Below are 27,980 nucleotides of genomic sequence, written 5' to 3' on the forward strand. Positions count from 1 at the left end.
CGAATTAAACGACCGCGAATATCAATTGGATATTAACAATTGTTGATCGCAAAGATCGCGCGACTCGAAGGACTGAAAAATGCGTTGCGCAAACATTTCGTACACGCTAATGCCGGACACAGCGCGCATCAAGCTGCACTATTTTGGCGAAAAATTGATACAGCGTTCGAGAACCGTATGTCGACTGGTGCGATAATCAATATCAATTATATCGAACCTCGCCAGTTTCTTGAAGATGCGAGTGATATCGTGCTCAAACATGTGCGAGACGCTATCGAAATACACTGCAGTGTGAAAGTGAATACTGTGTTTAACGGTGAGTTTGTGGCGGGTGAAAAGCACGACAATAAAAGTGTAAATACAAAAAACTGTGAACTATTTCGTACATCTGATTTACGCGAATGGTACGAGCAACGTGTTATCGAGCCCACTTTAGCATCTCTTGAAGAATTTCAAGAACGTGATAGTGGGTGGGCATTATCGCGTATACTTAATTTGACTATAAATATAAATAAATATAATCCTATGCGTACGGGATGTTATATTATATTACCGCGAAAGATAATGATGAAGCGAGCGGTAGTTAACGTGCGATCCAAAGACAATGCATGTTTTGCATGGGCAGTGACTGCTGCTATGTATCCCGCTGAAAGAAGGATTGAACGAGAATTATCGTACCCGCGTTACACGGATGTGCTAAATCTTCGAGACATTGAGTTTTCAGTGACTCTTAATCAAATTAAAAAGTTTGAAATTAACAACAATATTTCAATCAATGTGTATACCATCGAAAACGAAAATATTGTTCCTATTCGTCTTTCGGAGCAAAAGAGGGACAAGCACGCCAATTTGCTCTACATTCAAGATGCGCAAGATATCGGACATTTCGCGTGGATCAAGAATTTATCGCGACTCGTGAGTTCACAACTCAATAAACACAATGGACAAAAATATATCTGTGATCGGTATGTATATTTAATATTATTGATTGTTTTCAAAATAAATATATAATTATTATTTCTATTTTTTATAAATGTTAAAATATATATATATATATATATATATATAATTATTATTTCTCTTTTATAGATGTCTACATTATTTTTATTCGAATGAGAAACTACAGTCACATACTGCAGACTGCGGGAAGATGAATGATTGCGCTATTCGATTACCGAGCGATAAAGATAAGTGGCTCGCTTTTAACAACTATAACAGGAAGGAGCAGGTTCCTTTCGTCGTGTATGCCGACCTGGAATGTGTTTTGAGAAAGACGGACAAAGAAGAAGAAGCAGAAAAAAATGTATACCAGCATCATCAAGTGTTTAGTATCGCTTATTATGTACATTGCTCGTATATCGACAACGATAATTCGTTGTCCGCGTATCATTCTCGTCGCGAAGCCAATTGCGTCGCATGGTTTGCTGAAGAATTAAAAAATTTAGCAACGAGCGTGAAAACAATTTTATCTACAAATCTTCCCATGATAAATTTGACGCGTGAAGAATTGGAAAAGTTTAACAGCGCTATTCAATGTCACATATGTGAGAAACCATTCGTGGAAGACGATACGCGCGTACACGATCATTGCCACCTCACTGGGCGGTACAGAGGTCCCGCGCATTCAAATTGCAATCTAAATTATAAGGAATCCTTTTATATTCCAATTATTTTCCACAATTTATCCGGTTACGATTCACATTTTATAATCGAGGAAATAGCTACAGCGTTCGAAGGAAGAATCGATCTACTTCCGATAACTAAAGAAAAATACGTTTCATTTACGAAAGATGTTAAACTTACGGAAGACAATTCGCGAAATCACATTAAATTACGTTTCATCGATTCTTTTAAATTTCTCACAACAAGTCTCAACAAATTAGCATCTTTTCTCAGTAAAGATAAATTAAAAATTTTACAATCTGAATATTAAAATTTGCGGGTAGAAGACTTTGATCTGTTAACGCGAAAAAGTGTCTTTCCGTACGAATATATCGATTGTGTAGATAAATTGCACGATACATGTTTACCTCCGCGCGAATTATTTTACAGTTCCTTGACCGATGACACAGTATCCGAGAGCGATTACGCGCACGCCGAGACTGTTTGGAACCGATTCTCCATTAGAACGCTAGGCGAATATAGCGATCTATATTTAAAAATCGATGTCTTGTTATTAGGCGATATTTTTGAAAATTTTCGTGACAATTGTATCAAGAGTTACGGGCTCGACCCTGCGCATTATTATACTCTGCCCGGATACACGTGGGATGCCATGTTGAAGCATACAAATATTAAGTTTGAATTGCTCACTGACATCGATATGGTAATGTTTATAGAACGAGGTATACGCGGTGGTTTGAGTCAATGTTCCAACAGATACGCGCATACTAATAACAAGTACATGCAGTCATACGAGCCATTGAAACCGTCATCGTATCTAATGTATTTCGATGTAAATAATTTATACGGATGGGCAATGTGTCAATCTTTGCCTTACGCTAGTTTTCAATGGGTCGACAATATATACAATTTTGATCTATCATCGATCGCGTCCGATTCGCCTACAGGCTATATCCTCGAAGTCGATCTCGAGTACCCGCAACATCTTCACGACGCGCATACTGACTTACCGTTTTGTCCGACGCGTGACAAACCACCCGACAAAAGAGAGAACAAGTTGCTCGCGACCTTATACGATAAGAAACGATACGTAATACACTACCGCAATCTGCAGCAATGTACGCGACACGGTCTTCGCGTTACAAAAATTCATCGCATATTACAATTCGCGCAATCTCCATGGTTACGTACATATATTGAATTAAACACGCAATTTAGAAATGACAAAAATGATTTTGAAAAGAATTTATACAAATTAATGAATAATGCAGTTTTCGGCAAAACGATGGAAAATGTGCGCAATCGCGTAGATATAAAACTTATAACAAAATGGGACGATAGGTACGGCGCAGAGGCAATGATCGCGAAACCAAATTTTCATAGCAGGAGCGTTTTTTCGGAAAATTTAATCGCTGTGGAATTGCGTAGACTCGAGGTGAAGTTTTACAAACCAATCTATGTAGGTATGTATATACTTGATGTATCCAAAATGTGTTTGTACGAATTTCATCACGATTACATGATTCCAATGTATAAAGAAAAATGTAAAGTCATGTACACCGACACGGATAGTCTCATATATCACATTGAGTGCGAAGACGTGTTCGAGAATATGAAGCGCGACATCGGCAAGTTCGACACGAGCGACTATGCGATAGACAATGCGTACGGTATACCGCTCGTGAATAAAAAGGTACCGGGTCTAATGAAGGATGAAAACAACGGTATGATAATGACAGAATTTCGAGCTTAGAGCAAAAATGTATGCGCTAAAAGTAGATGGTAAAAAGAATACGAAAAGGTAAAAGATGTCAAGAATAGCGTCGTCGCGAAAACGATAATATTTGACGATTACATGCAGTGTTTGAACGAAGGAATTGAAATGACGCGACAGCAATCGACTATAAGATCAAAAATGCATAAAGTATATACCATGCGGCAGAAAAAAATTGCTCTTAGTCCACACGATGATAAATGGTATATAATACTTAAAAGTATCGATACGCTACCATGGCGGCATTACAGAATACCGTTGTAAAAAGAAAAAAGTATATATATTTGAATATTATATATATTGATATATATATAAACTTTATATAATATTTGTTATATTTTTACAATACATTATTTTTATGTATCCAAGAATTCCGTGAACTATCGAATCCCAACCATTTCACAAAAACTTCATCCCCCCTCTTCCTCAATATCTTTTCCACAAGATATATATCGGGATTAGCAACGCGTTGTAGTTCGTATTCGTAAAATCCACCGGCGACGGGATTTCCGCGCGAATCTTTTAATATATCTGTCACGGGATTAGTTTTCTGTATCTTAACAATTTCAAACATTTTGGCGGTCCAATTTGGTGTGTTTTTCGAATAAAGTCTTGAATTTACTCACGCGCACCGAATCGCCTATTTTAAATTTCGCCGGCGCCGCAATCTTTACGTTGCTGTACACCGTATTTAAAAGTTTCTCCGCGACGGCTGGAGTAACATCGACAGGTCTCATACCGATAGTGCCATGTTTTTGCGTGTTGTACTCTTCAACGAGTCTCGATAGTTCGTCGATCCATTTGTAGTTTCCATTGAGCGTAAACATTTTCCACATTTTATTCTTCAAAGTACGATTGAAGCGTTCCTCGATCGAGGCTTTTATGATGGAATATGTCGAATAATGATTAATATTGTGTTTCTTCATGAGGTTTTGTACATTTGCATTGTAAAATTCTTTTCTTTGATCGGTTTGAAAATTTTTCGGGCATCTCGCATCGTCTCGAATTATCTCTCCAATCGCATCGGCCGTCTCGCTTCCACCTTTACTCTTGAGCGGTACGACCAACGCATACTTGCTCAACACATCGATAACAGTGAGTATGTAATTGTATCCCTTGTTGACTCGAGCATACGGACGCATCTCGACGATGTTGGCTTGCCACAGATCATCGTATCCCCGCACTATGACGTGTCTTCGGGGAAAATTTTTTCTCGCTGGCGCGTGCAGTTCGTTTATCAACTGCCGTCTCTCCAAACTATGTTGATTCTTTGTTTTGTCAGTTTTTCTCGATGGTTGTTTGTTGTTTGCTTTTTTATCACTCATTTTCGTTTATCGTCCTTTAATAACCGTTCTTTAAGTTCCGTTTTTTCTATGTTTTTTCACGTTTTCTGACTCGTTCTTAATCCGTTCTTGCGTTGTTCACCGCCATCCTTCACCTATTCGAAAATCGTTCTTGATCCGTTTGCAGTCTTTTTCAAAGTCGTTTTTTACTCGTTCATAGCCGCTTTTGACCCGTTCGTAGCCTCGTTCACAGACGTCTTTTGAACGATCGTAGGAGTTCTTGAGTTGTTTGTAACCTTGAGTGTAGCCGTTAAGAACGTGTTCGTAGCCTCGTTCGCAGCCCTCCTTGAGATGATCATTGCCTCGTTCGAGGCTGTTGTTGTTGCTGCTGCTGCTGCTGCTGCTGCTGCTAGGTCGTTCACTACTACTGCCACTCATTGTAGTTAGATAGCAGTTCGATAATTCTTCGTAGCGGTTCGATAATTGTTCGCAGCCGTTCGATAATCCTTCGTAGCTGTTCGATAACCGTTCGATAGCCGCTCCTAACCCGTTCACTGATGCTCATTCAGATTGATAGCTGTCTCTGAGTTAGCGTTAGCCGCGCGTTGAAGTTTGTTTAGCGCAATCTGTAATGCTCGCACGTCCTTCTCAAGCAAAGTAAGCTTCTCGTCTGATTCTTTCTGTCGATTCATTAATCTTTTAAGGCAGGACTGCACGTACAATTTGTTGACGGCATCAGTGTCAGCTTCAGGTTACGCTACACGGCGAATCTTACGCGACCTCGCATCGAAGTCTGTAACGACGCGACACAGAGCGTTTTCGTACACATAACTTTTTACCAATCTATCCCAAGAGCCGTTTGTGCCGGTTGCATCATTTCTTGAATCGAATAAGCCAAATTTGTTGATAGGCATTTGTTTCCGACGCTTCGTAAAGTGTCACGCAACGCTGATCGACTGATTAGTTTTGTCGAGACATCATTCAATTTATAATAAGACCATCTTCGCGAAGTTCTTCGATAATCGACATTTCATTGTCGTGAGCATTGTTACCGGCTCGACGCGAAGCATCCAGTAATCGCAGACGATCTACCAACTCGTTTGGATCGTTCCAATGCACGTAGTCGATCTTATTGTCGTTTAGAGTCATAGCGCGCGGTACTATACCTTTTCCAGCTTTTCTGCTAGAAAATAACGGTGCAATTACATTTTTATACTTATATCCTTTAGTCCCTAATACTGGATTATGTGCTTTGTTCCCACGTTTATGCGCATTCGTCGCTAGTAATATACTTTTATATTTAAGCAAATCATCTTCGGTGTATATTTCATCGTCGGGGATTTTTTTGAAAATTAATTCATAGAGACCCGGCGTTCCCGTATATTTTACTTCATTGATAATTATATTATCATTTTTGTCTACGTCAAAATGTTTATTACCGAGAATTATTCCATCGTTAGAAAACTTAATGCCGTACACCTAATCCATAGCCCTATCTTTATTTTGATTCATAACAGATAGTATATATTTTTGTCCGAGTGGACCTAAATGCTCTCAAAATATGTTTACACCTGCGGACGTTTGCAATTCACGTTGAACCGTTGTAACCAACGAATCGAGTGTGGTTTCAAAAATTTCGTCGGCGGGTGGTTGCTCGTACGATAATTGACGCGATTGCGCAATTTCTATGTGAGTAGATGTGTCCGATATCGTTCGTCTTTGATTCGGTGTAGAAGTTATCGGCAAATCATTTAATGAGACATTTAATCGTTTTTGCTTTGAGCTCAAATCATTCAATGAGATTCTTGGTCATTTTTTAACTTTAATAATTTTCTTTTCCACATGGTCTTTTTCGAGTATATCGAACGGCTGATTTTCGATACGTCGGATTCTACATCGATGGTATTTTGAACAAGCTGTTTTAGAGGCTCGCTAATCGGTTTAAACTGTTTCTCCAACGCTACATCTTCCTCAATTTTACCAGTTTTTAACGCGCGATATTTTTTGCGAATTGACTCGCTCGTCTGTACAATTTTTCGCGCAATCTTTTCACGATCACTGTTATCACTCATGTTTTTTATGTAGACGTTGCTCTGTCAATGTTTCGATAGCAACTGATCATTTTACGGTACCGCAAATTCATTAAAACCTCTTCTGTAACGTCCATTGCTCATTGAACTGTCTTTGTCAATTACTAGAAATCCATACTTGTGCTGTCAACATTTTTGACATAACGCGTTAAAATCATCGTACGACATGTCAGTATTTACATGATCGTTGTACACATGTCGCAAGTTTGTACCGTCTTGTTTAAGTAAAATCAACAGATTAGCATTGTCGCGTATAAGATGCTTGGGTATCTTGGCATACGTTTGACAGAAATAGAAACAATCGACGCTTGAGTGTCGACCCATTGAGAAGTACTCTCTTATCGTATCTTGCTTGTCGCTTGCCACGTCATCAAAGATAAAAACCGAATTCGGAAGCGCCTCTCTCGATGGAATGACATCGCTGTTATTAGAGAACGTAAAGTAACCAATTTCATCTATCGATGATAGTAAATTTTCCAAATATTGATATTTTGGTTGTTGAAGCGATTTTGAATATATGTATAAATTTTCAAAGCGTATGCCGTTTGGACTTTCTATCAAGCTTATCAACAAGTTAGTTTTACCACAATTCGAAGGGCTGCAAATAAGACCGCGTATTGTATTCAGTAACATTTTTCCATGTTTGTGTATTTCTTTTTCAGGCATTAGCCTATTGTCAAAATTTGTTACTTTAATTACCGTTGGTTGTAGCACGAATCGCATGACTTGTCTAATCAGACTTAACGATACTTTCTGAGAAGGAGGAGGGTGAGGAGAGCCTATTTATAGATGCGCATCAAATCGAAACCGCTCAGTATCAAACATGTTTCTTTCACTGTCGGATGACTGTGATATTCTCAACCCTACCTCAGAACAGTTGCAATCTATACCGAAGATTATTTTATTGAAACAGTTTGGTCGTTACGTGGAACGTCTGTGGGACAAACTTCCGGAATATATAAAGGCGGATTCGGAGGTTCAGACCTATCGTCGCTGTTTCGAACATTACAATCGACCGTGGCAACGAACGCACATTGACGGTCCAGCGCCGATGATAAAAGATTGTTACGAATATCAGCGAAAACCGTAAAAGGCTGTGGTCTGTTGAATCGCGCGATAAACGCACTCCCTATCGAATTACATTATTCCTGGATATCAGTTTTGCGGAACGGGAACTCGTTTACAAGAACGATTGACTAGAGGTGATTGAGGCATCAACCCATTGGATGTCGCGTGTCGTGAACACGATTTAGCTTACTCGCGAAGCAACGACCTCGGCGAACGACACGTAGCGGATCGTATACTAGCTGCGAGGGCGCGAGAACGTATTACAGCGAAAGATTCGAATTTTGGTGAAAGAGCAGCCGCCATGGCCGTTTGGACGGTCATGAAAGCAAAGACGAAAATGGGTATGGGGATGAAAAAGTCGTCGACGAAGAAAAAGATTACGAAAAAACGAATACTTCCGGTAGCGAAACGTGGGGGCGTATTACCGATTCTACCAGTGTTGGGTGCTCTCGGATCTCTGATTGGTGGAGCGGCTGGTGTAGCAAAGATGGTAAACGACGGAAAAGCTACGCAACGTCAGTTTCAAGAGATGCTACGTCACAATCGCGTCATGGAAGGTCGTGGATTGTATCTCGCGCCATACAAATACGGACGAGGAGTCTCAATGAGAAAGAAGAAAAAAAAACGTCAAAGAGACACTAAAAATGCCAGAGGGTGCAACTACCAACATACAACTGCTTCAACTAGCAAAACGTATGCGCATTCCGTATTTTAGAGGTGTTTTTATGCGTGACTCATTACCGATCGGTGGTATATATCGAAACGAGAGCGGCATCATAAATTTGGATAACGCTAAAGGCTCGGGTACTCACTGGGTAGCGTATGCAAAGAGAGGGAATCGCGCTATATATTTTGACAGTTTTGGCAATCTTCGTCCGCCGAATGAATTGATACGATATTTAAATCTATCAAAAATAGAGTATAATCACACATCCTATCAAACTTATAATCAAAGCATCTGCGGGCAATTGTGCTTGCAGTTTCTCCAAAGTCGATGCACGTGAATTTAAAGACATACATTGCGCTATTTAACTTAGTATTCGTTAAACAGTTTGGTCAACATTTCTATGACATTCACGCTGACTGAGAAGAGCAGCTGTTCTCGCGACAAATTACTCTCCCACCGTAGATTTAAGCGATAGTGAATACGAGCTCGGTCTAGCGGATTTTGAGAGTTATCACACGATATCGAACGTGAATTCCTCAAATAATAAATTTTACTTTGGTAAAGATGATGCGGAAATTACGATTCTCGAGGGATCGTACGAGCTGCAAGCGATACATGAATTTTTGAAAAAAACAATTTCACGAAAACATTTGCAACACGCAGTTCGTGATGGTGATAAAAAACACACTGACGACGATGACTTTGAGGATAGAGAATGGTCGATAGTGCTCCGCGCTAATTACAATACGATGAGCGAGATCAAATGCGCCTTCAGAATAAATTTTAGCAAGCCTAACAACATTGGATCGCTGCTAGGATTCTCGAACCGTATATTGCAGCCGCGAAAATGGCATGAGTCAGACGTGCCGATTAATATTATCAACGTGAACATTATCCGTGTCGAATGTAATGTCACCGCGGGTGCGTACAACAACGGTAAATTCGTTCATACGATACACGAATTTTCACCGAGGGTACCACCAGGATATAAGATATCGGAAACACCGGCGCACATCGTTTACCTACCGATCATCGTACGGAGCATTACTGATTTAACGTTACGCATTGTCGATCAGGAAGGACGATTACTCGATTTTCGAGGAAAAGAGATCACCATTAGAGTGCATGTACGACGGCGGTAAAATTAACGTGTGATGCTTGTGTTGAACGGATCGAAAGACGTGAGAGACAACACAATCTTTACGACGCCAGCAACAACAATAACAACATCAAGATTTGCTAATACGCAATCATTCTGCACTAAAAAAAAGAAATTAAACGCATCAAACGTTGCGTTTTTACAATCTTTGGGATTCGCGGTGCGAAACAATTGAACGATGACTGACATTCTCAACATCGCGGACGAACCGATCTTTGACGATCGCATCGTCAAGATTGAGACTTACGCATACAACCCATTCGCCAACACAACGTTCGGACACAGTGACGAGATAAGAATACCCATACAACAACAGGATCTGTATACATTACCGTACGAGAGTTTCTTATACATCGAGGGAGAATTGAAGATAAACAATCCAACTGACGGATCTAATGTGGTACTGCAAAATAATTGCGTAGCATTCATGTTTGGAGAGATTCGATACGAACTCAATGGCGTGGAGATTGATCGCAACAGAAACGTGGGAATAACGAGTATGCTCAAAAACTATGTAACAATATCATCCGATAAAAGCGTGATTATAAGAAATGCTGGCTGGAGTGATCCAACTACTGTAAATGGACATTTTAATTTTTGCGTACCGCTCTACATGTTATTGGGATTTTGCGAGGATTACAGACGCATAGTAATTAACGCTCGTCACGAGTTGATCTTAATACGATCGCGCAATGACAACAATTGTCTGGTTGGAGCTTCGGTGGTGGAGCCTGTCATCAACATATTCAAGATACAATGGCGAATGCCACATGTGCTGTTGAGTGAAATTAAGAAGTTGTCTATGCTGCGCGCTCTGGAAAGCGGACGCTATCTCAGCATGGGTTTTCGCTCGTGGGATCTGTACGAGTTTCCGCTGTTGCAGCGTACAACCAAGCATTCGTGGGCCATTAAGACCGCGACTCAGCTGGAGAAACCACGATACGTTATCTTTGCTCTGCAGACAGGTCGGAAGAATGTTATGCTCGAGGATATGAGTAAATTCGACGACTGCAAATTAACAAACGTGAAACTTTATCTGAACTCGGAATGTTATCCGTACGACGATATGAATCTGGATTTCGATAAAAACAGATGGTCGATTCTATACGACACGTACGCGCGTTTCTGCAAAAACTATTACGGATACGAGTACCTCGAACCGAGCCTCACCGTCTCACTGTTTCTACTTTACGGTCCGTTTGTAATCATCGATTGTTCTCGACAAAACGAATCAGTGAAAAATGCTACCGTAGACGTAAGAATAGAATTTGATTGTAAAGAAAATGTGCCGGCAAACACTACCGCTTATTGTCTCATTTTGCATGATCGCGTTGTCGAATACAATCCTCTAACGAACGTAGTACGTAAAATTACATGAATCAGCACGAGCAGGAACGCTCGTCTTATCAACCAACGTTCGAATCTTCTATAAATAATTATCCTCCCCAATGTTATAACATAAAAAATTGCGATATTCGATGATTAACATCAGTCGTTCGTCATCGTAGTTCTCGCCAATATCTTTTCATTATGGTTGTGCCAACGTTTGTGGATTTTCAAGGATTTATTGTTGGAGGAAAGTTTATCGTGAAAGAAATTGCGATTCTGACTAAAGGATCTGTACTGTCTCATTATATTTTTACGAGTCTTACACCATTCTGTTTGCTCACGAGGTCTGAGAGATCTCAAGTTGTATGGTTGGTTGGAAAACATCACAATTTGCAATGGGAAGATGGAAACGTTCCATACTACATGGCTAAACGTTTAATCACTGAGGCTGTGACGTTGAAAGATGCATCTTCTCGAGTGTATGTCAAAGGACATGAAAAGCGAAAATGGTTCGCAAATTTACTGAAAGACGATGCGAAAATCGGTTTTATTATCAAGACATTGGATAACGACTATGATGACGTTCCTGCTTTAGATAAATTAGATGCTACTCTGCGGTGCGATGGACATATACGAAATTGCGCTTTACAAAATGTATTTAAAATATTCAATTGGTGGTCGAATCATCATCATGAAGGTTCAATCAACCCATATTTACATTAAAAAACTATAGTTCAAGTATTATTTTCTATATTCTGTAATTAAATTTTTTTAATTTTAAATAAATTTGGAATTTTTATACATTTATATATTTCTTTTACTTGTCACCTTCTTTCCTTACCATCATGCTCTCTCCTTTCCTTACACATCATACTCTCCTTGTCCTACACCTATAGCGCTGTTCTTTTCTCACCATGCGCGCTCTCTATTCTTTCTCTCACTATGCGCGCTCTCCTTCCCGCTATCCTCCTTCCTCTCTATTCTTTATTTCGCACCCATATCTCCTTTTCCTACCATCATGCTCTCCTTTTTCCTATTATCATGCACTCCCTTGTCATACACAGCGCTTTCCTTCTCACACGACATCATACTCTCCTTGTCCTACACTATATAGAACGCCTATAGCACTTTCTCCTTCTACCGCGTTGCGAACGCCTATAGCACCTTCTCCCTCTACCGCGTTGCGAACGCCTAGAGCACTTTCTCTCTCTACCGCGTTGCGAACGCTTATCGCACCTTCTCCCTCTACCACGTTGCGAACGCCTATAGCACCTTCTCCCTCTACCGCGTTGTGAACGCCTATAGCACCTTCTCCCTCTACCACGTTGCAAACGCCTATCACACCGTCTCCCTCTACCGCGTTACGAACGCATATCGCACCTTCTCCCTCTACCGCGTTGCGAACGCCTATCGCACCGTCTCCCTTTACCGCGTTGCGAACGCATATAGCACCGTCTCCTTCTACCACGTTGCGAACGTAATTATTTAGTGCAAATATACATTATGGATAAATAGTGGGGTAAATATTTTATCTGTAACAGTTGACATTCTTCTCTCTCACCATCAGACCTCCGCAGTCAGTCGGAGAGGATACTCCCTCCACGTGCGGAACCATATTATGCCCCCCCCAAGTATCTGGGGGTGACATTTGGTCCACCCCCCTCAATCAGGGGGGTATTTGGTACTCCCCCTTAGTACCGGGGGCGAGGTAACCACGCCCCCGCTTACCTTACCCCCCCTCAGATCCCTGGATTAGAACTCCCTTTACCTCTATCTACTGTCATAAAAAGTGTCGAGAAAATCTGCGTTTTCAAAATTTCGTATTTTACGTAACGCTACTACAAGATATTATTATGTTTCGTTCCGCGTAGTGTTAATCTATTATTATTGGTTGTTCCGCGGAACTCCAGTGCTCGGGGGTGGAACACCCGTAGTTTAAGTATAATATCTTGTCGCGTATCTGGAGGTAGCGGGTCTTCCTCGGATCTCCCAGTATGTAATTCGAGGGCGGCAGAGGGGAAAACAGTAGCTGCGTGTCTAACGGTATTAGTTTGCGCGGCCACCGGAAGTATTTTATAGACGTTATGCGGTTGTCCTTCCTCAGAGGTTTGACCTGCTTCGCTCGTAAGGCCGGGTTAAAGTACGCCTCGTATTCTAAGTCAAATATAAGCGTTCTGTCCCGAGGAACTCACTATCCGCTTCGCTGACAGGGGCGTATTTGAATTCGTAGTATAAACGTCGCCCGTGGAATTTGTCAGCCTCTTCTTATTTTTGGCATCTACAAAAAGATCAAATTAGTTTCGCGTGTTCGCTGGGTTTGACCATTGGTTTTGAGGTAGGGAGGTGACATGTGCAGAATATTAGCACGATGCTATCAGAAGAAGGTGTAAGCTTTGGTCTTAGGGTAGGAGTGCCGTATGTGCAGAATATTAACACGATATCGGCTGGGTAGGGGTAGTAACGAGCGTGCAATTGTCCGCACCGCTACGTTGTCGGTTTGGTTAATGGTCGAAACCAGGTCTGTTGAGTGTCGGGTTGGAACTTAGTATGACGCCGAACGTATAAAATGCGGACTGCGTTCAGGTACGTTTCGATTATTAATGCACAATGAAATTTCACAAATATATGTATATTTTAACTACACTTACATTGGATGGTTACAGTGGTGACGCGTGAATATAAATCAGAGAGCTATCGGCACGGAGAACTGACGCAAGGTGTACGGACGTAGTATAATGAAGTAACGATATAATATGCGCTCGCGTGAGGTAGAATGACGTTGAAGTGGAACTGTATGAAAGTGGATCGCGTACTGAAATGGAAACGAATGTGGATATGGAAAGGCGTGTTGACTTGGAACAGTGTTTGGAAATGGAATCGCGTATCGAAGTAGAATTATAAGAAGGAGGAGCACTTCTAGAGAGAGAAGTGCATCGCTCAGAATCTTGAATTAATGTGTCGATTTTTGGGACTGTTTCGAGGTCCTTCGGTTTGTGCGGGTCAGGGTTGAAGAGTGGGGTGGACGCGTAGGAAGGGTTATCTAAGGGTTCGGAATAGTGGGAGAGTCTTATGGTGGTGGGAAGGCGGCTATTTTATGATTAACGTTTCAGGCTGTCGGCTAGAGTCGGTAACGATTATAATGGGTAACTTGTCTAGTGAATAACTTATCGGCTAAAATGTAGTCGGTAACTTATTGTTTGGATTTATATTATAAGTTTGGTGTTTCTTAAAAGTTAATGGAAAAATTTTTGGTGCTGGGACGTAACAACAGCAATTATCTCCAAATGTGTACTAAACGACATATTATTTACAATCAATTTTTTAAATTGAGCAGAAAAATGTGTGATAGGTAAAGGACCTTCATGATGTTCTTGTATCATTTGCAATTTTATTTTTTTGACGGTTTAGTTATCAATATATTTTGTGACTCATGAATACGCTTTACAAGTTGAGCTAGTGGATAATGAAATTTTCTAACTAATCGTTTTACATGTAATTGCATGTAATTTTCAAAAGGAAATGCACTGTAAAGATCTAAAGGTCCGAAAACTCTGCAATCATCAACAACATGAATTAATCCATGCACATTGTGTGAAATGTACTTTGCTCCATAAATAACTTTAAATTCTTTCACAAAATATATTAATAATGAGCATGCGTATTCTAAATACTTTGTATATAAATTAGCATTAATTAAAATTCTAACAGCAATATATAAAGATATGAAATGTAAGTATTTGTCAGATGATAAAATATTTTTTAAAATAACTGGATCACAATACAATAAAAAAATCTAAATTCAGTTGCTTTCCAGCGTGCAACTTCATTTAAAGACCGGGTTTTTCTTAATCAGGAGGAATACAAGATTTTATTTCAATGAGATAGTTTGAAATAGATTGTATGTTGGTTTTTGATAATCTATGTGAAATAAATCAAAAAAGGCATATATTTATTAGTTTTTTTACTACGTCAAGGCATACTAAATGAATGTAGTCAAGAGGAAAACTTTTTACCATGTTAATCGAAGGTATTTTTTCTAAAACTGATGTTCCTGTATGATGCTCAGGTTGAACTCTATTACGGAAATTTTCATCCGTTCTTTCAACATAATTTATTTCAGGATAACACACTCTGGCTTTTATATATTTTCCTCTTTGCATACATTTTGTAAATGCAAAAAATCCAGTGTGACCTTTGCAAGAAGTAATGAGGGATTTTGCTGGAACATCACATACAAATGCTTTAATTGCAAATGGTATAGCATGATTATTATAAATAAAACCATCTTCCGATAACTTTATAGCTTCAACTGTAAAATCTTCTAAAAACAAATTAACATTATTAGGTTTTTCATAACTATGATAGATACCTATCACAAATACATATTGCGGATATTCAGATATTGAACTTAATATTGGATATATCTGACTACTAGAGCTTTTGCTTAAAGGCAAACCATCAATATTAATAAATAAATTAATTTTTTCTGGCTGTATCTTTAACAAATTAATTAAACTTTGAACTGCAAATTGAGTTCCCATGTGTACATAAGTGCCTGAACCTACAGATTTGTAGGGTATATGTCGAGGAGTACAAGTAAAATTCTGAAATCTTGAGACAAACAAATATTTGTTTCTAATTTTAATAAATTTAATAAACTTCGTAAGGCGTTATGTGAAATATTATATGATATTGCCCATGATCGTAATTCATTAATAAAATTATTACTTTGATTATGTAAATTTTGATTTTCTATATTTTGTTCTAATATTGGAGTATCACTTTCAATAACATTTTCAGAGTTATCAGAAGATTGGCTATATGAGTCATGTGAAACATTAAAGCAATCTGTATTAAAACAGTCCCCTGTTTTATTAGAAGTACTAAACAAGTACTTACATTGAAAATCTTCTGTATTTTTAGTAATTAAAACATCATTTATACAATCATATTTAGAATTATCACAATTCTCTTGTGATAATGTTGCGCTTCCTCTTTTAACATTTCTATAAAAAGTCGCTTTACTACGACGTTTCATTATATTGTTCTTGGAAAAATTGATGTGGAATTCTTAATGATAAATTAATTAAAGAGCTTGTAAAAAATCAAAGGTTAGAAAATCTATCACTGTAAGCAAATAATACAACGTAAAGAAATGATAATAATATTTATTGTTTTTGATAATAATATATGCTTACCTTCTCAATAAGAGCTTCTTTTTCTGTACTTACACACTTTTTACTTATCGTACACTATATATACCATGAACGGACTCGACGGATATACTTATTAATAAAAGCGGAAAAGGGATTAAGAGATTGAATTATGGGTAATGAGTGATAGCTCCATCTTTCTGAACGCCATCTACATCTTCAATACATTTGAATATTTTGTGAACATTTATGGAATATATAAACAATATATTCCTATAGCTGATTTTAACATGTTCTAGGTAGATTTATAGATTATTCTTTATAAACAAGGATATTCTATAGAGATGTATAGATGATTTCTTTAAGAATATTCTCAAAAAATATATTTGATGCTACATAGAATATTTATGCAATATTGTGTGTTATCTGGGATTGTAAATTTAATGTTATATATTTATTTTTATCTCTATATAATAAATACAAATAAATTGTTAAACTTTTTCTTTAATTTTATAAATGTATAATATTATATATATTTGTGAAATAATATTTTATCATATTTGATATCTTTTAGACACTTTGCGCACGTCTACTTCATCTTGTACATAGCTTTATTATATCATGGTTTTGCATATGCCAAACATGTAATAAATAGTACGAAACTAAATATGCTACAATGTTTAATTTGAAAAATATATATAATACTATATATATCTAATATCATATATATCTAATATCATATACTTTTCTTATTTTTATCTGTATGTAATAAATGCAAATAAATTGTCTATTATTTATAATACATATTAGGTATTGAGTATATAATTATCTCTATTTTGTATTTTATACCATAATGTGTGTGAAAAAAATTATGAATACACGTGTATTTACAATAATAATAAATATATATATTTATATAATATGTATATTGAATGCTATTATAAAAATACGTTTTAAAATTTCATTCATTATGATATAAAATACAAAAAAGCATAATTTTATATTCAATATCTAACTGTATTTCTAATAGATAATTTTTTTTCATTTATATTACATACAGATAAAAATAAGAAAAGTGTATGACATTAGATATATAATGTTATATATACATATTTCTCAAAAAATATTGTAACATATTTAGTTCCTACTTATTGCATATTTTGCATATGCAAAGCCATGATATAATGAAGCCACATACAAGATGAAGTAGACGTGTGTAAACCCAGAAAACACAGACACATAACTGTAACATTGCCGCAATATAACAAAAAGTAACAAGTAATATAACGTGTTCGTTACATGTAATATTCACGTTAGTTATAATTTCCCACTCATAGAAAATTGCAGTTATATAACATAAATGTAACATATTACTAAAATGTTACATAATTATTATAGTAGTGTTACAGTAGTGTTACAGTAGTAACAGAAAAGTTATATAACAATTATATGAATTACTAAAATGTCATATAACTGGAATATTCAAAATTGTGATGCTAAAATATATAGCTTCAGTCTTTTATAGTTTGCACTAGATGAGAATATATATTAATATCACATTTTATTTTCTCATCTTCTTTTCACCAAGTCATAATAATAAACCGCATTTCAGTAAATATAAATTTTTAAAACATTCTATGAACTCCTATAAACATCTTTTGAACATGGGTGTTGATAGAGTAACTACATTTTATGAAAACTTGAATGCGGAGTTAGTCTGAGCGCGCCGCGTAGCGACAAGCAAAGGAACACGTATATAATGTTATATCGCAATGCAAAAGGTTAGAGTCCCGCACAATTCAAAGTACATAATATCAATGTAACATAAACATAACAAATGTTATATAACACGTGATATAGCAGTTATAATACTGCCCATCTATATAACGTATAAATAACAGTGTAATGTAACAGTTTCATAACTCAATTATATTGTAAATATAAAATAAAATTATGTAACCATTATATAAATATAGTGTAACATATGTTATATTACATTTTACTTCTAAGTTATACAGGGTGTCCGGTAATAACCGCCTCACCGCTCATATACAAGTAGAGCAGATCAAATTGAGTAGAAAAGTCCTCTACCATTTTTCGATTTTCGAAATAATTATCGAGAAATTAATTAAAAAAGATCGGCAAATCCGCGCGAGTAAAGCGCGCGCGGCGAGAAGGCCCATCCCACCACTACGCGGTTACTAGGCGCGCTACTCATACGCATCCATTTTCAGTCGTAGACCGCTCTTCCTATCATTCAATGAGCGCCTAGTAACCGCATAGCAGTAGGATGGGCTTTCTCGCCGCGCGCTTGTACTCGCCCAGATTTGTCAATCTTTGGTAATTAATTTCTTGATAATTATTTCGAAAATCGAAAAATGGTAGAGGACTTTTCTACTCAGTTTGACCTGCTCTACCTGTATATGAGCGGTGAGGCGGTTATTATCGGACACCCTGTATAACATTTATATTCTTAGAATGTAACATATGTTATATTAGATGTTACTTCCATGTTATATAATAGTCATATTTTGTGTTTGCTGGGAAGTGTCTAAGAGATATCAAGTATGATAAAATATTTATTTCACAAATATATATATATATATATATATATTATTGCGTTTGCCGACTATCTCACAAACACATTCTCACTCGCGTGCGGAATAAAGGAACTCGCGTAAGTTAAAAAGGTCTTTAATAAGCAAGCCAATATATTACAGCGATAGAATGTTATAATAATAATTGTGTGGAAATTATCAATGTCCGGAGATACGTCTGAACGCTGACGGCTCCAGACCAGAAATCAAGATGTCTCCGAAAAACAACGACAGGACGGTACACAATCATCAACTTCTTAACGACGAAGCTCGATCCGTCATAACTCGAATCCAAACTCGACATTCGATGATCAATTCAGGGACGAATCAACGGACGGACGCAACACGTAACAATATATATATATATACAGTGGCGATCAAAAGTTTCGGGCTAAATGTTTTTTTTGCGATATTCGAAAAACGATAATTATATAGTAAAGAGTGCCTGAATGTCATAAAAGTATTTAGTTTTAATAGTAAATCAGTGTAGTTTAAGATAAAGGAATGTATATATTTACTTCATTATTCCTGGAATGCGTTAATTTGTGTGTTCAAAAATATCGGGCCAAGGTATAACTAGGTACTCTGACGATGTATTTGTTTGCATTGAGAGTGTTATGGTATTGAAATGTTTACATTAGTTCACAACAAGTCGTCTAGCGAACATGATGTCGCCACACGACAATACAATTACGCAAAGTTGTCGTGAAGCTTTCAAGAGAAGTCACGAGAAATTTCAGCGTTGTTATCAATAGGTAAAACAACGGTGAATGATATTATTAACAAATTTAAGACTACAGGAAGTGTAGCTGATCGTCCACGAAGTGGTCGACCCTGGAAAACAACAGCGCGGGTTGACAAATTAATAAGAAGAAAGTCTGTGGTTGACGTTCGGAAGACTGCCTGCATGATTGCCCAGGAATTACGTGACGAGAACCTTGCTGATGTGAGTCGTATCACAGTATCCAGACGTCTGAGGGATATTGGGCTATTCGGTCGAATCAGTGTAAAGAAACCTCTTATTAGTAAAAAGAATCCGAGAGCCCGATTGCAATTTGCCGAGAATCATAAAGACTGGACTGTGCAGGACTGGAAAAAAGTACTATTTTCTGATGAATCCAAGTTTAAATTATTTGGAAGTGACGGAAAACAGTATGTTCGATGACCCGTTGGTACCAGATACGATTCCAAATACCAAATACCAACAGTGAAACACGGCGGAGGTGGAGTCACGGTCTGGGGAGCCTTTTCGTATGAAGGAGTGGGTCCATTGGTAGGAATTGAAGGTGTGATGGATCGCTTCGTGTATAAGGACATATTTGACAAGCAAATGCTTCTTTACGCGAAGGATAATATGCCTCATGGATGGATCTTCCAACATGATAGAGATCCAAAACATGCTTCAAAGATCGTATCACAGTATTTGTCTGCAAAAAAAGTGCGAGTTTTGGAATGACCTGCTCAGTCTCCGGATTTAAATCCTATTGAGCATCTTTGGGATGAACTTGGTCACCGAGTAGCCAACAAGAAACATTCAAATAAACGGGTTTTATTCAATACTTTATGTGAAGAATAGAAAAAAATCCCTCGAGACTTAATCACCCGTTTAATCGAGTCAATGCCACATCGTTGTGCAGCAGTCATTATTTCTAAAGAGATGGCTACTAAATATTAAATATTACTATTGTTTTTTTTAGTATTTTCTAGTGATTTAGTTGATTTTTGTGATTTAAAGTAACTTGAAGTTCCTGGCCCGATATTTATGATCATGCGTCTTTTGTATTATGTTAAATAAAAAAATTATTGTAATTGTTACTCTAGCATTATCAACGCTTATTCATAGTAAAATATGTTATTCTATGTATAATTAATCTTTTTTTTTAATTTATTTTTCCTATACCCAAAATATGGAAAAAAATCTGCTTGGGTCGAAACTTTTGATCGCCACTGTATATGTATATATATATATATATATATATATATATATATATATATATATATATATATATACTATACATTTATAAAAGAAAAAGTTTAACAATTTATTTGTATTTATTATATAGATATAAAAATAAGTATATGACATTAGATGTTTATATTATTTACACATATTTCTCAAATTTAATTTGTTTACACACATTTTGTATATGCCTATTAGTCCTCTACATTATGTTCAGCCTTGCGACGAAATTTTGGTCGAGAAAAAAGTCGTTTTTTTATAACAATTTGAACGACACATGTACAAAGATTACGCATCAGTGTGTACTATTGCCACACAACAAATAGCTTTTCGCGAGCGAGCGAAAGAAACAATAATAGAAGCGAGCGAGACAGTAATAGGAGCGATCGAGAGGGGCATAGCAGCTGGCAGAGAAAACTCGAGGCTTGAGCCTTTCCTTGCATTCTGTTATTCTCCTCTCGCTCGCTCCTATTACTGTCTCTCTCGCTCCTATTGCTGTCTCGCTGACTCCTATTGCTGTCTCGCTCGCTCTCATGTCGACTGCGTCGGTAATACTTTTTTAGTTCTTTCAAGGCAGCGCTCAAAACCACGTATGAGTTTGACCGACGCTTCGGTATCCTCTTAAGAGTTCAATATAGTTAACAGACAAATTCAATATTTCGCATTTTCTATTATTGCATTCGTTTGGGAATCATTTAGGCAAGTTTAGGAAAGCATTTTTATAGTTTGGGAAATAACAGTTTATTTATAATTAATAAAAATAAGTTCAGTGTATAGTTAGCAGAAATAATTAAAAAAAAAATTTTTTTTTTTAATTGACGTAGAATTATTTGGGAGACACTTCTGTAACGGTCTCATAGTTTGGGAAATAATAATTTCTATGTAGTAAATAAATAAAAATTTCCTCTGTTCACTTTAGCAGACAAATTTTTTATTTTTCATTTTTCATTATTGCAATCTATTGGAATCGTTTGGGAATTGTTTGGGAAAGTTTAGGAAAAAAGTTTTATAGCTCTAGAAATAATGATTTACTTATTAATGAAAATTAATTGATTACGTATATAGTTAGCAGACAGAATAATAAAAATTATTATTTTTTCCTCTTTAATTGACGTAAAATTATTTGGGAAACACTTGTGTAACGGTCCTATAGTTTGGGAAATAATAATTTTAATGTAATAAATAAATAAATCTTAATCTGAATATCCTTTTTTACTATATATGAAAAAATTTTCTATTTTAGCGACAGCGTGCATTTGCGATGATAATAACGCTTTATATTTTTAAGGGTCGACAGGACCGACGAGAAAATTCCAGCGTCACTGTCACCAACATTGAGAAATGAATTCTTATTCAATGTATTGGTGTATGTCTGTATACGTACAAACATCATTGCATTTCAAGAGAGACGAAGACGACATTATTGTCTTTCATTGTCTCTCCTTAACAAGCGGTGCTGCCAACTCAATTTCTTACAATTAGCTGCACTTGCACTTTAGGTACAGATACAATATTCTATCTGGTAATATTTTGCCTCGAAGAAGTTATATTTCTTTATAAAACTTTTTTTGCTACATTCCTTGTAAAGTTTATTACCCCGCTAAAGAGCCGGATTTTGCATTTTGGCTTTTAAAAAATTTATAATAATTACAATCAGTGCACCTGGTCTGTATACTTCATTCACGATCAGTATACCTTATTCATGTCAATTTTATGAAATTTTATTTTAAGCCTTTTTTCCAAAAAATCGCTCTTTAGCGGGCTGCGAGAAATCTTCCTGAATAAGAATATCATTGTTAAATATGATTCTTTCCTAATTTATAGCCGAAATATCGTCGAAAAGAATTTGTAGTTCCAAAGTCTCCGCATGAGGTCTTCACCGTGGGTCCTCTCGACCCTTAATGTAGTTCCGATTATGCATATTTTATGGTCTATGTCTGTTACTTTTTACATTTGGTACACAGGAAGTGTTTTACCAGAGAGAAACCTGAGAGCGGCCATGCCGGCGTTTTTCATAAAACGCTTTCTATATGTTGTGTAGCAGCGCCATTGCATCCACTTTTAGGAATTGGAAACACTTAGCCACATCTACTTTTCGATACTGTCGGTAAAACTTCTCATTTGGTTTATGTCCTTGCAACATCCATTTTTCGACAATGATGATAAACTTATCGTTTGGTTCAAGTCCGTGCTATATCTATAAATTATAAATAAGAAATTTTATATATATAAATTAATTAATATATTTTATTAGTTATTGCGTAATTGCGTGCAATATTTTTATATACTACGAATAACATGTTATATGTTATTATTGAAACATTTTTATGTAGCCATATTAAGCAATCGCGCGATGAACATAATTGCTTGTATACATATTCGTGCATGTATAAATACACATACACACACACACACACACACACACACACATATATATATATATATATATATATATATATATATATATATACATAATTTTTTTAATTAGAGAAAAATGTTAATTTTTTACTTATTTAAGTAAAAATTGTCCGAATTATATCATGTTTGATGTTATAATCGTAAAATTCTCATTAATTATTCTCATTATATATTATTTAAAAAAAATAAAATAAAAAATAAAATTAATTAATAATCATAATTACGATTATCTTTTTAATTAAAAGTAATCCGATTTATGTTTGGTGTCATTTTAATCGCAAAAATCTCATTAATCCATTAAAATTATTTTCAAATCGATAAAATGCGAAATAAAAAAATTTTATTTTCTGCGGAAAGATGAAATATGACACGAAAGACTGGAGATAAAGGAAAGCTCGCGAACGAGACCTCGGAACTGCCTTTGATGTTGACCATCTCGCTTGCTCCTTACTCGTTCTCTCTCTTGCTTTCGACGACTCATCAGTCTCGCGGAGATCTTATCTGATCTATAATATAAACATCTCATAAAATAAAAGTTGAAACTTTTATTTCGCATTTTATTAATTTGAAAATAATTGTAATGGATTAGTGAGATTTTTGCGATTAAAATGAAACCAAGCACGACATAAATCGGATTATTTTTAATTAATATGTAATCAAAATTTACTCGTTCTTGACGCGCTTTCGCTTTTCACGATACCGAGGACCTTCTTTTAATTCTAATGCTTTTTAGCTATATATAAATTAAAATGCTTGTCAAGTAAAAATTAAAACTTTTATTTTTTATTTTATTTTTTTTTAATAATATGTAATGAGAATAATTAATGAAAGTTTTACAATTATAACATCAAACACGATATAATTGGGACAATTTTTACTTAAATAAGTAAAAAATTAACATTTTTCTCTAATTAAAAAAATTTTGTATATATATATATATATATATATATGTGCGTGCGTGCGTGTTTATATATTTAAAAGATAGAAGCAGAATTTTTTTCAAAGGAGGAAGGGTGACATAAAATGACATAAAATGCCACTTCCACATTTATTTAGAAATGCTTACATAATTTTACACCTTTTAGTATGAAGCTTTCTCACCACGACAAGGTAGATGTAAATCGAGAAAGTTTTTTGAGTTTTATACCCAGGGAGGAGGCAAGTGATTCCATTGCTTTTCCCCCCTGCAAACGCCCAATATTTGCGATATTCATGGAATTATACAATATTTGTATATTGAAAATATGGACAACAGAAGGCCTCTTCATCGCGTCCATTCCCGTGACAACGCAATCACAATATATGTATTTTTTTTGTCTCCGACTAATTGCAAATGAGTCATTTGCATTGAGACGTCTTTTTCCAAAAATATTCATTAGAATTTTTACCATTTTGGAAAAGCCGACAGTTCATTTTCTATTATAATATTTAGAAAATGTTGCCTCATATATTCAACCCGATTAGAATATTTCTCATTATAAGGATTTCCTCCTAAAGCTATAGTTGTAGCAAAAGCTGCAGCATAAATTCCACAACATATGCCATCAGGTTGTGTTTGAACCTTTTCAAATATTATATTACTTGCACTTATTTGTGGATAATGACGATGAATGTAATTTTTTTCTTTAGGTATCAATTTATCGTATGTTATACAACCGGGTAGACTGTCATACACTCGAAGCTTGGTACCGTCAAAAAATATACATCGCCAGTGATCACTACAGTTTCCCCAATAATTTATAAGCTTTTGTCGCTACCACTTGCTTCAATTAAGTGAGGATATTCCAAATATAACACACTTTGTGTTTCGAAACAAGACTTATTTCTTACGACGTGTAAAAATCGATCCAATGATTCGTCGTTTATTTTGCTATGTATAGGTAATACATTATCCTTTACTAAATTAAAAGGAGCAATCGCTTTGTCTAGAAATTCTTTTTGTTTTGCCATATCGTCTGCAGTTAGTTCTTCATTTTTCGAATCACTAACAACAATGCAATCGTCATCTTGCTCTTCACTCAGAGTAATAGCAGCAATATCAGTTATTGTTGCTTCCAATGACAAAACGTTCGGTTTGAATCTTTTGCTCTTTTCTGGGCCATTTTCGTTTTCGATTATATTTCGTCTATTTGTTCGACTAAATATTTTTTATGCTGCTTCTTCTTTAGCTTCTATAATATATTTTGGATTTCTAATAGGCATATGCCTTTTATGACGACTGTCCAAGATTTCTGGAAGCATGCATTCATTATAGAAGCGTGTTAAGAAAGGAAGCATTTGATGTCTCCAAAAAATATTGTCTACATGAACACGCAATATTTTCATGCTTTTTGGAGTCCAAATGACAAAAATGCAATATTCTCGTCGTGTTATATTCAACTGGCCCTGAATTTGATAATAATATTAGTAATTTCGATTTATTTTATGTGGATTTTTTTTATCAAAAATAATTTGTAAAGAAGACAATGTTTCAATGGCTTTTTTCGCTGTTAAATTTTCAGCTAACAGAGGACATTTGATTTCCACTAAACCATTTTCATTGATAAGTCCGTCAGGAGAAGCACCCAAAAATCGATTTTCAGTATCGATAAATAATCCGCAAGGTTTCACTTCTTTGTTTAATTTTTTGGCTAGTACTTTCCTCGCTATTTTTTCATTGTCACGACCATATTTTACAGCTGCATTATTAGTGAATGAAGGATATAAAATGGATTTTACCGTTGATGCGCAACACGTTGTCGGTCTCATGCGACATACGGTTCCAAAATTGGATGCCGTCAACATATCTCGTCTTAGTGATAACCATAATTCTGATTCATTTTGATTTCTTGTTCCGAATTCGATTTGTTGCCAGTTTTTCGCATTTTCGAGCAATTTTTCTAAATGGTTTTGTCGAAGTTGTTCGAATACCTCGGATGGAAGATCCGGTTTTTGCAATTGCGGACTATAATAAAAATCTGTTCCTGGCTCTGTTTTGAATTTTTTTTTGTCTTCTTTGTTCCTTTCAAGATTCTCTAGTTTTTGCAACTTTTATTTGTCGTCTTTTTTCAAGATTCTTGACAATAGGTGGAACAACTTTACACATGTTTTCATGCAATTGCGTAAGGACTTGTTGTGTATTATATTGCACAACTGCTCCAGCAACTTTAACATCATAAGAGCCTCGTTTGCCAAAATTAATACGCTTTCCACCAATTTCTTTGCAGATTATCGAATTGAATGATTCTTCAGGATTATTGGTGAAATGCAACAACAAGGAATAACCGCTTATGTATGTGATAGCACTTTCTATTTTTTCATATAGACCGTATAATTTCAGAGATGGCACATAATTTTTTTTCGTTTCATGTCCACTTTCTTTACATATACGACCGCGTGCTTCGCATCGTATTATGTTCGCCAAAAACATGGTTAGGAATGTTCAAGATATCTTTTTGCAATTCCATAGCCTTATAATGTTGAGGTATTCGTTCTTCTTTTCTTCGTAGCTCTGCTGCCTTTTCTATCTCTTTTTGGATATTTATATGTCTTTGCCACAGCTTTCAGCTTTTTGCACAAATTGTAAAGCAAATGTTTGGTGCATTTTATTTTTTTTTACCACCATTTGCTCACGATATGGTCTGTTATCAAGAATGGTCTGATATATGCTACTGTCACCATCGGCAATAACCGTTTTATAAATCAGGCCATACATTTCGAGACTATATTTAAAACCTTCGGCGATTGCATCGCTCTCCATCTTTATGGAGCTTGTGTTGCGATCAAAATTTTTGTAGCATTTGTGAACTCTAGGTTTTACACCTTTTCGCTCTACCATATCACATATTGCGCAAAATTTATTGCGAACACCAACGAAGAGAATCTTTTTCGTATGATAACCAATTACAGCTCCAACACCGGAAAGAGAATTATAAGCAGTACCGTTCTCTTCATCCAACTACCATCTGCTACAACAGGTATATACGGAATACCGTTTATAGTATCGTTTCTCTCAAGAGCGAGTTGTTTTTCAACTTTGCCAGCCATTTTCATATTATCCAAGGCTGTTTTTCTAAAATCAACTAAATTTTCTCTGTATTTAATATAAGATGGTTCGGACATACAAGGAACATTCATGGCTGCATACAGCTCTTCGAACTGGGCATAACCGATTCCCATTGTAACAGTTCCTGCTACAGTAGGTGCATTAATGTCTAATGTTTCTGGTTCTGTGAGTTCTGACCAGATGTTAGCTTCACAATTACACATTTGGCATTTAAAGAAGAACTGCGTCTTTAACCCATGGCGACGAGAATGTACGAGTTTCCAATCTTTAATTGGCACTCTATTCCTCGCGCATGATTATCAAAGGTTCTGTGCATTTCATTCAACACGAAAGAAAAGCCTACAATGCGACGGCCTTCAATCGTGCTTTCCTGGATATGATTTATATCCAGACGGCTACTTTCGATAACAAAATGCATGCTATCTTCAGACTGTTCGACATTTTCATTGTATGTACTTTTACTTTCTCTATTATTTATTTGGCATTCCATTATTCTGGTATCAATTTCTGAATACATCACATTAGACAGTGATGTCACATCAGACACTGATTTTAGAATGGATTCATTATTGGAATTTTTAGTAGCAATTTCGACAATGTCACAGCCTTCAGTCAAGTTTTCTTGAATACAAGCATCTACAGGGGTTTCGTCGATAATAAAATTATCGTCGTAATAATCAACACTTGTATAATACGTACCTGTATTTGACTCCAAGCATTGCATTACTTGAGTACTAAATTACGAATTCATCGTGCTCCATGAAAATTGATGAATTCGTCACTAGTACTTTTAGTAATATTAGTGCTTTTAGAG

General features: G+C 36.1%; 1 protein-coding gene and 1 pseudogene across 1 annotated transcript; one reads left to right on the forward strand and one right to left on the reverse strand.

Moving 5' to 3' along the window:
• The first annotated feature begins 525 nt into the window (after nt 1–525).
• Nucleotides 526–20,199, forward strand: LOC140674764 (uncharacterized). The gene is made up of 4 exons (XM_072908530.1): nt 526–965; nt 1,090–1,328; nt 19,499–19,882; nt 19,952–20,199. The coding sequence occupies exons 1-4, from the start codon at nt 526–528 to the stop codon at nt 20,197–20,199; spliced, it is 1,311 nt and encodes a 436-aa protein (XP_072764631.1).
• Nucleotides 20,200–24,505: 4,306 nt separating this feature from the next.
• On the reverse strand, nt 24,506–27,890 carry LOC140674765 (uncharacterized; annotated as a pseudogene).
• Nucleotides 27,891–27,980: the final 90 nt, after the last annotated feature.

This window comes from Anoplolepis gracilipes, chromosome 16 (genome assembly GCF_047496725.1).
Source record: "Anoplolepis gracilipes chromosome 16, ASM4749672v1, whole genome shotgun sequence".
Classification (NCBI taxonomy): domain Eukaryota; kingdom Metazoa; phylum Arthropoda; class Insecta; order Hymenoptera; family Formicidae; genus Anoplolepis; species Anoplolepis gracilipes.

Excerpts from the sequence above, each read along its gene's own strand:
- LOC140674764 (XM_072908530.1), top strand. The coding sequence starts at position 526 with ATGCGTACGGGATGTTATATTATATTACCGCGAAAGATAATGATGAAG. Across the intron at positions 966-1,089 it reads CAAAAATATATCTGTGATCG|ATGTCTACATTATTTTTATT; the intron begins GTATGTATATTT and ends TCTCTTTTATAG. Across the intron at positions 1,329-19,498 it reads CCAGCATCATCAAGTGTTTA|GTAAAACAACGGTGAATGAT; the intron begins GTATCGCTTATT and ends TGTTATCAATAG.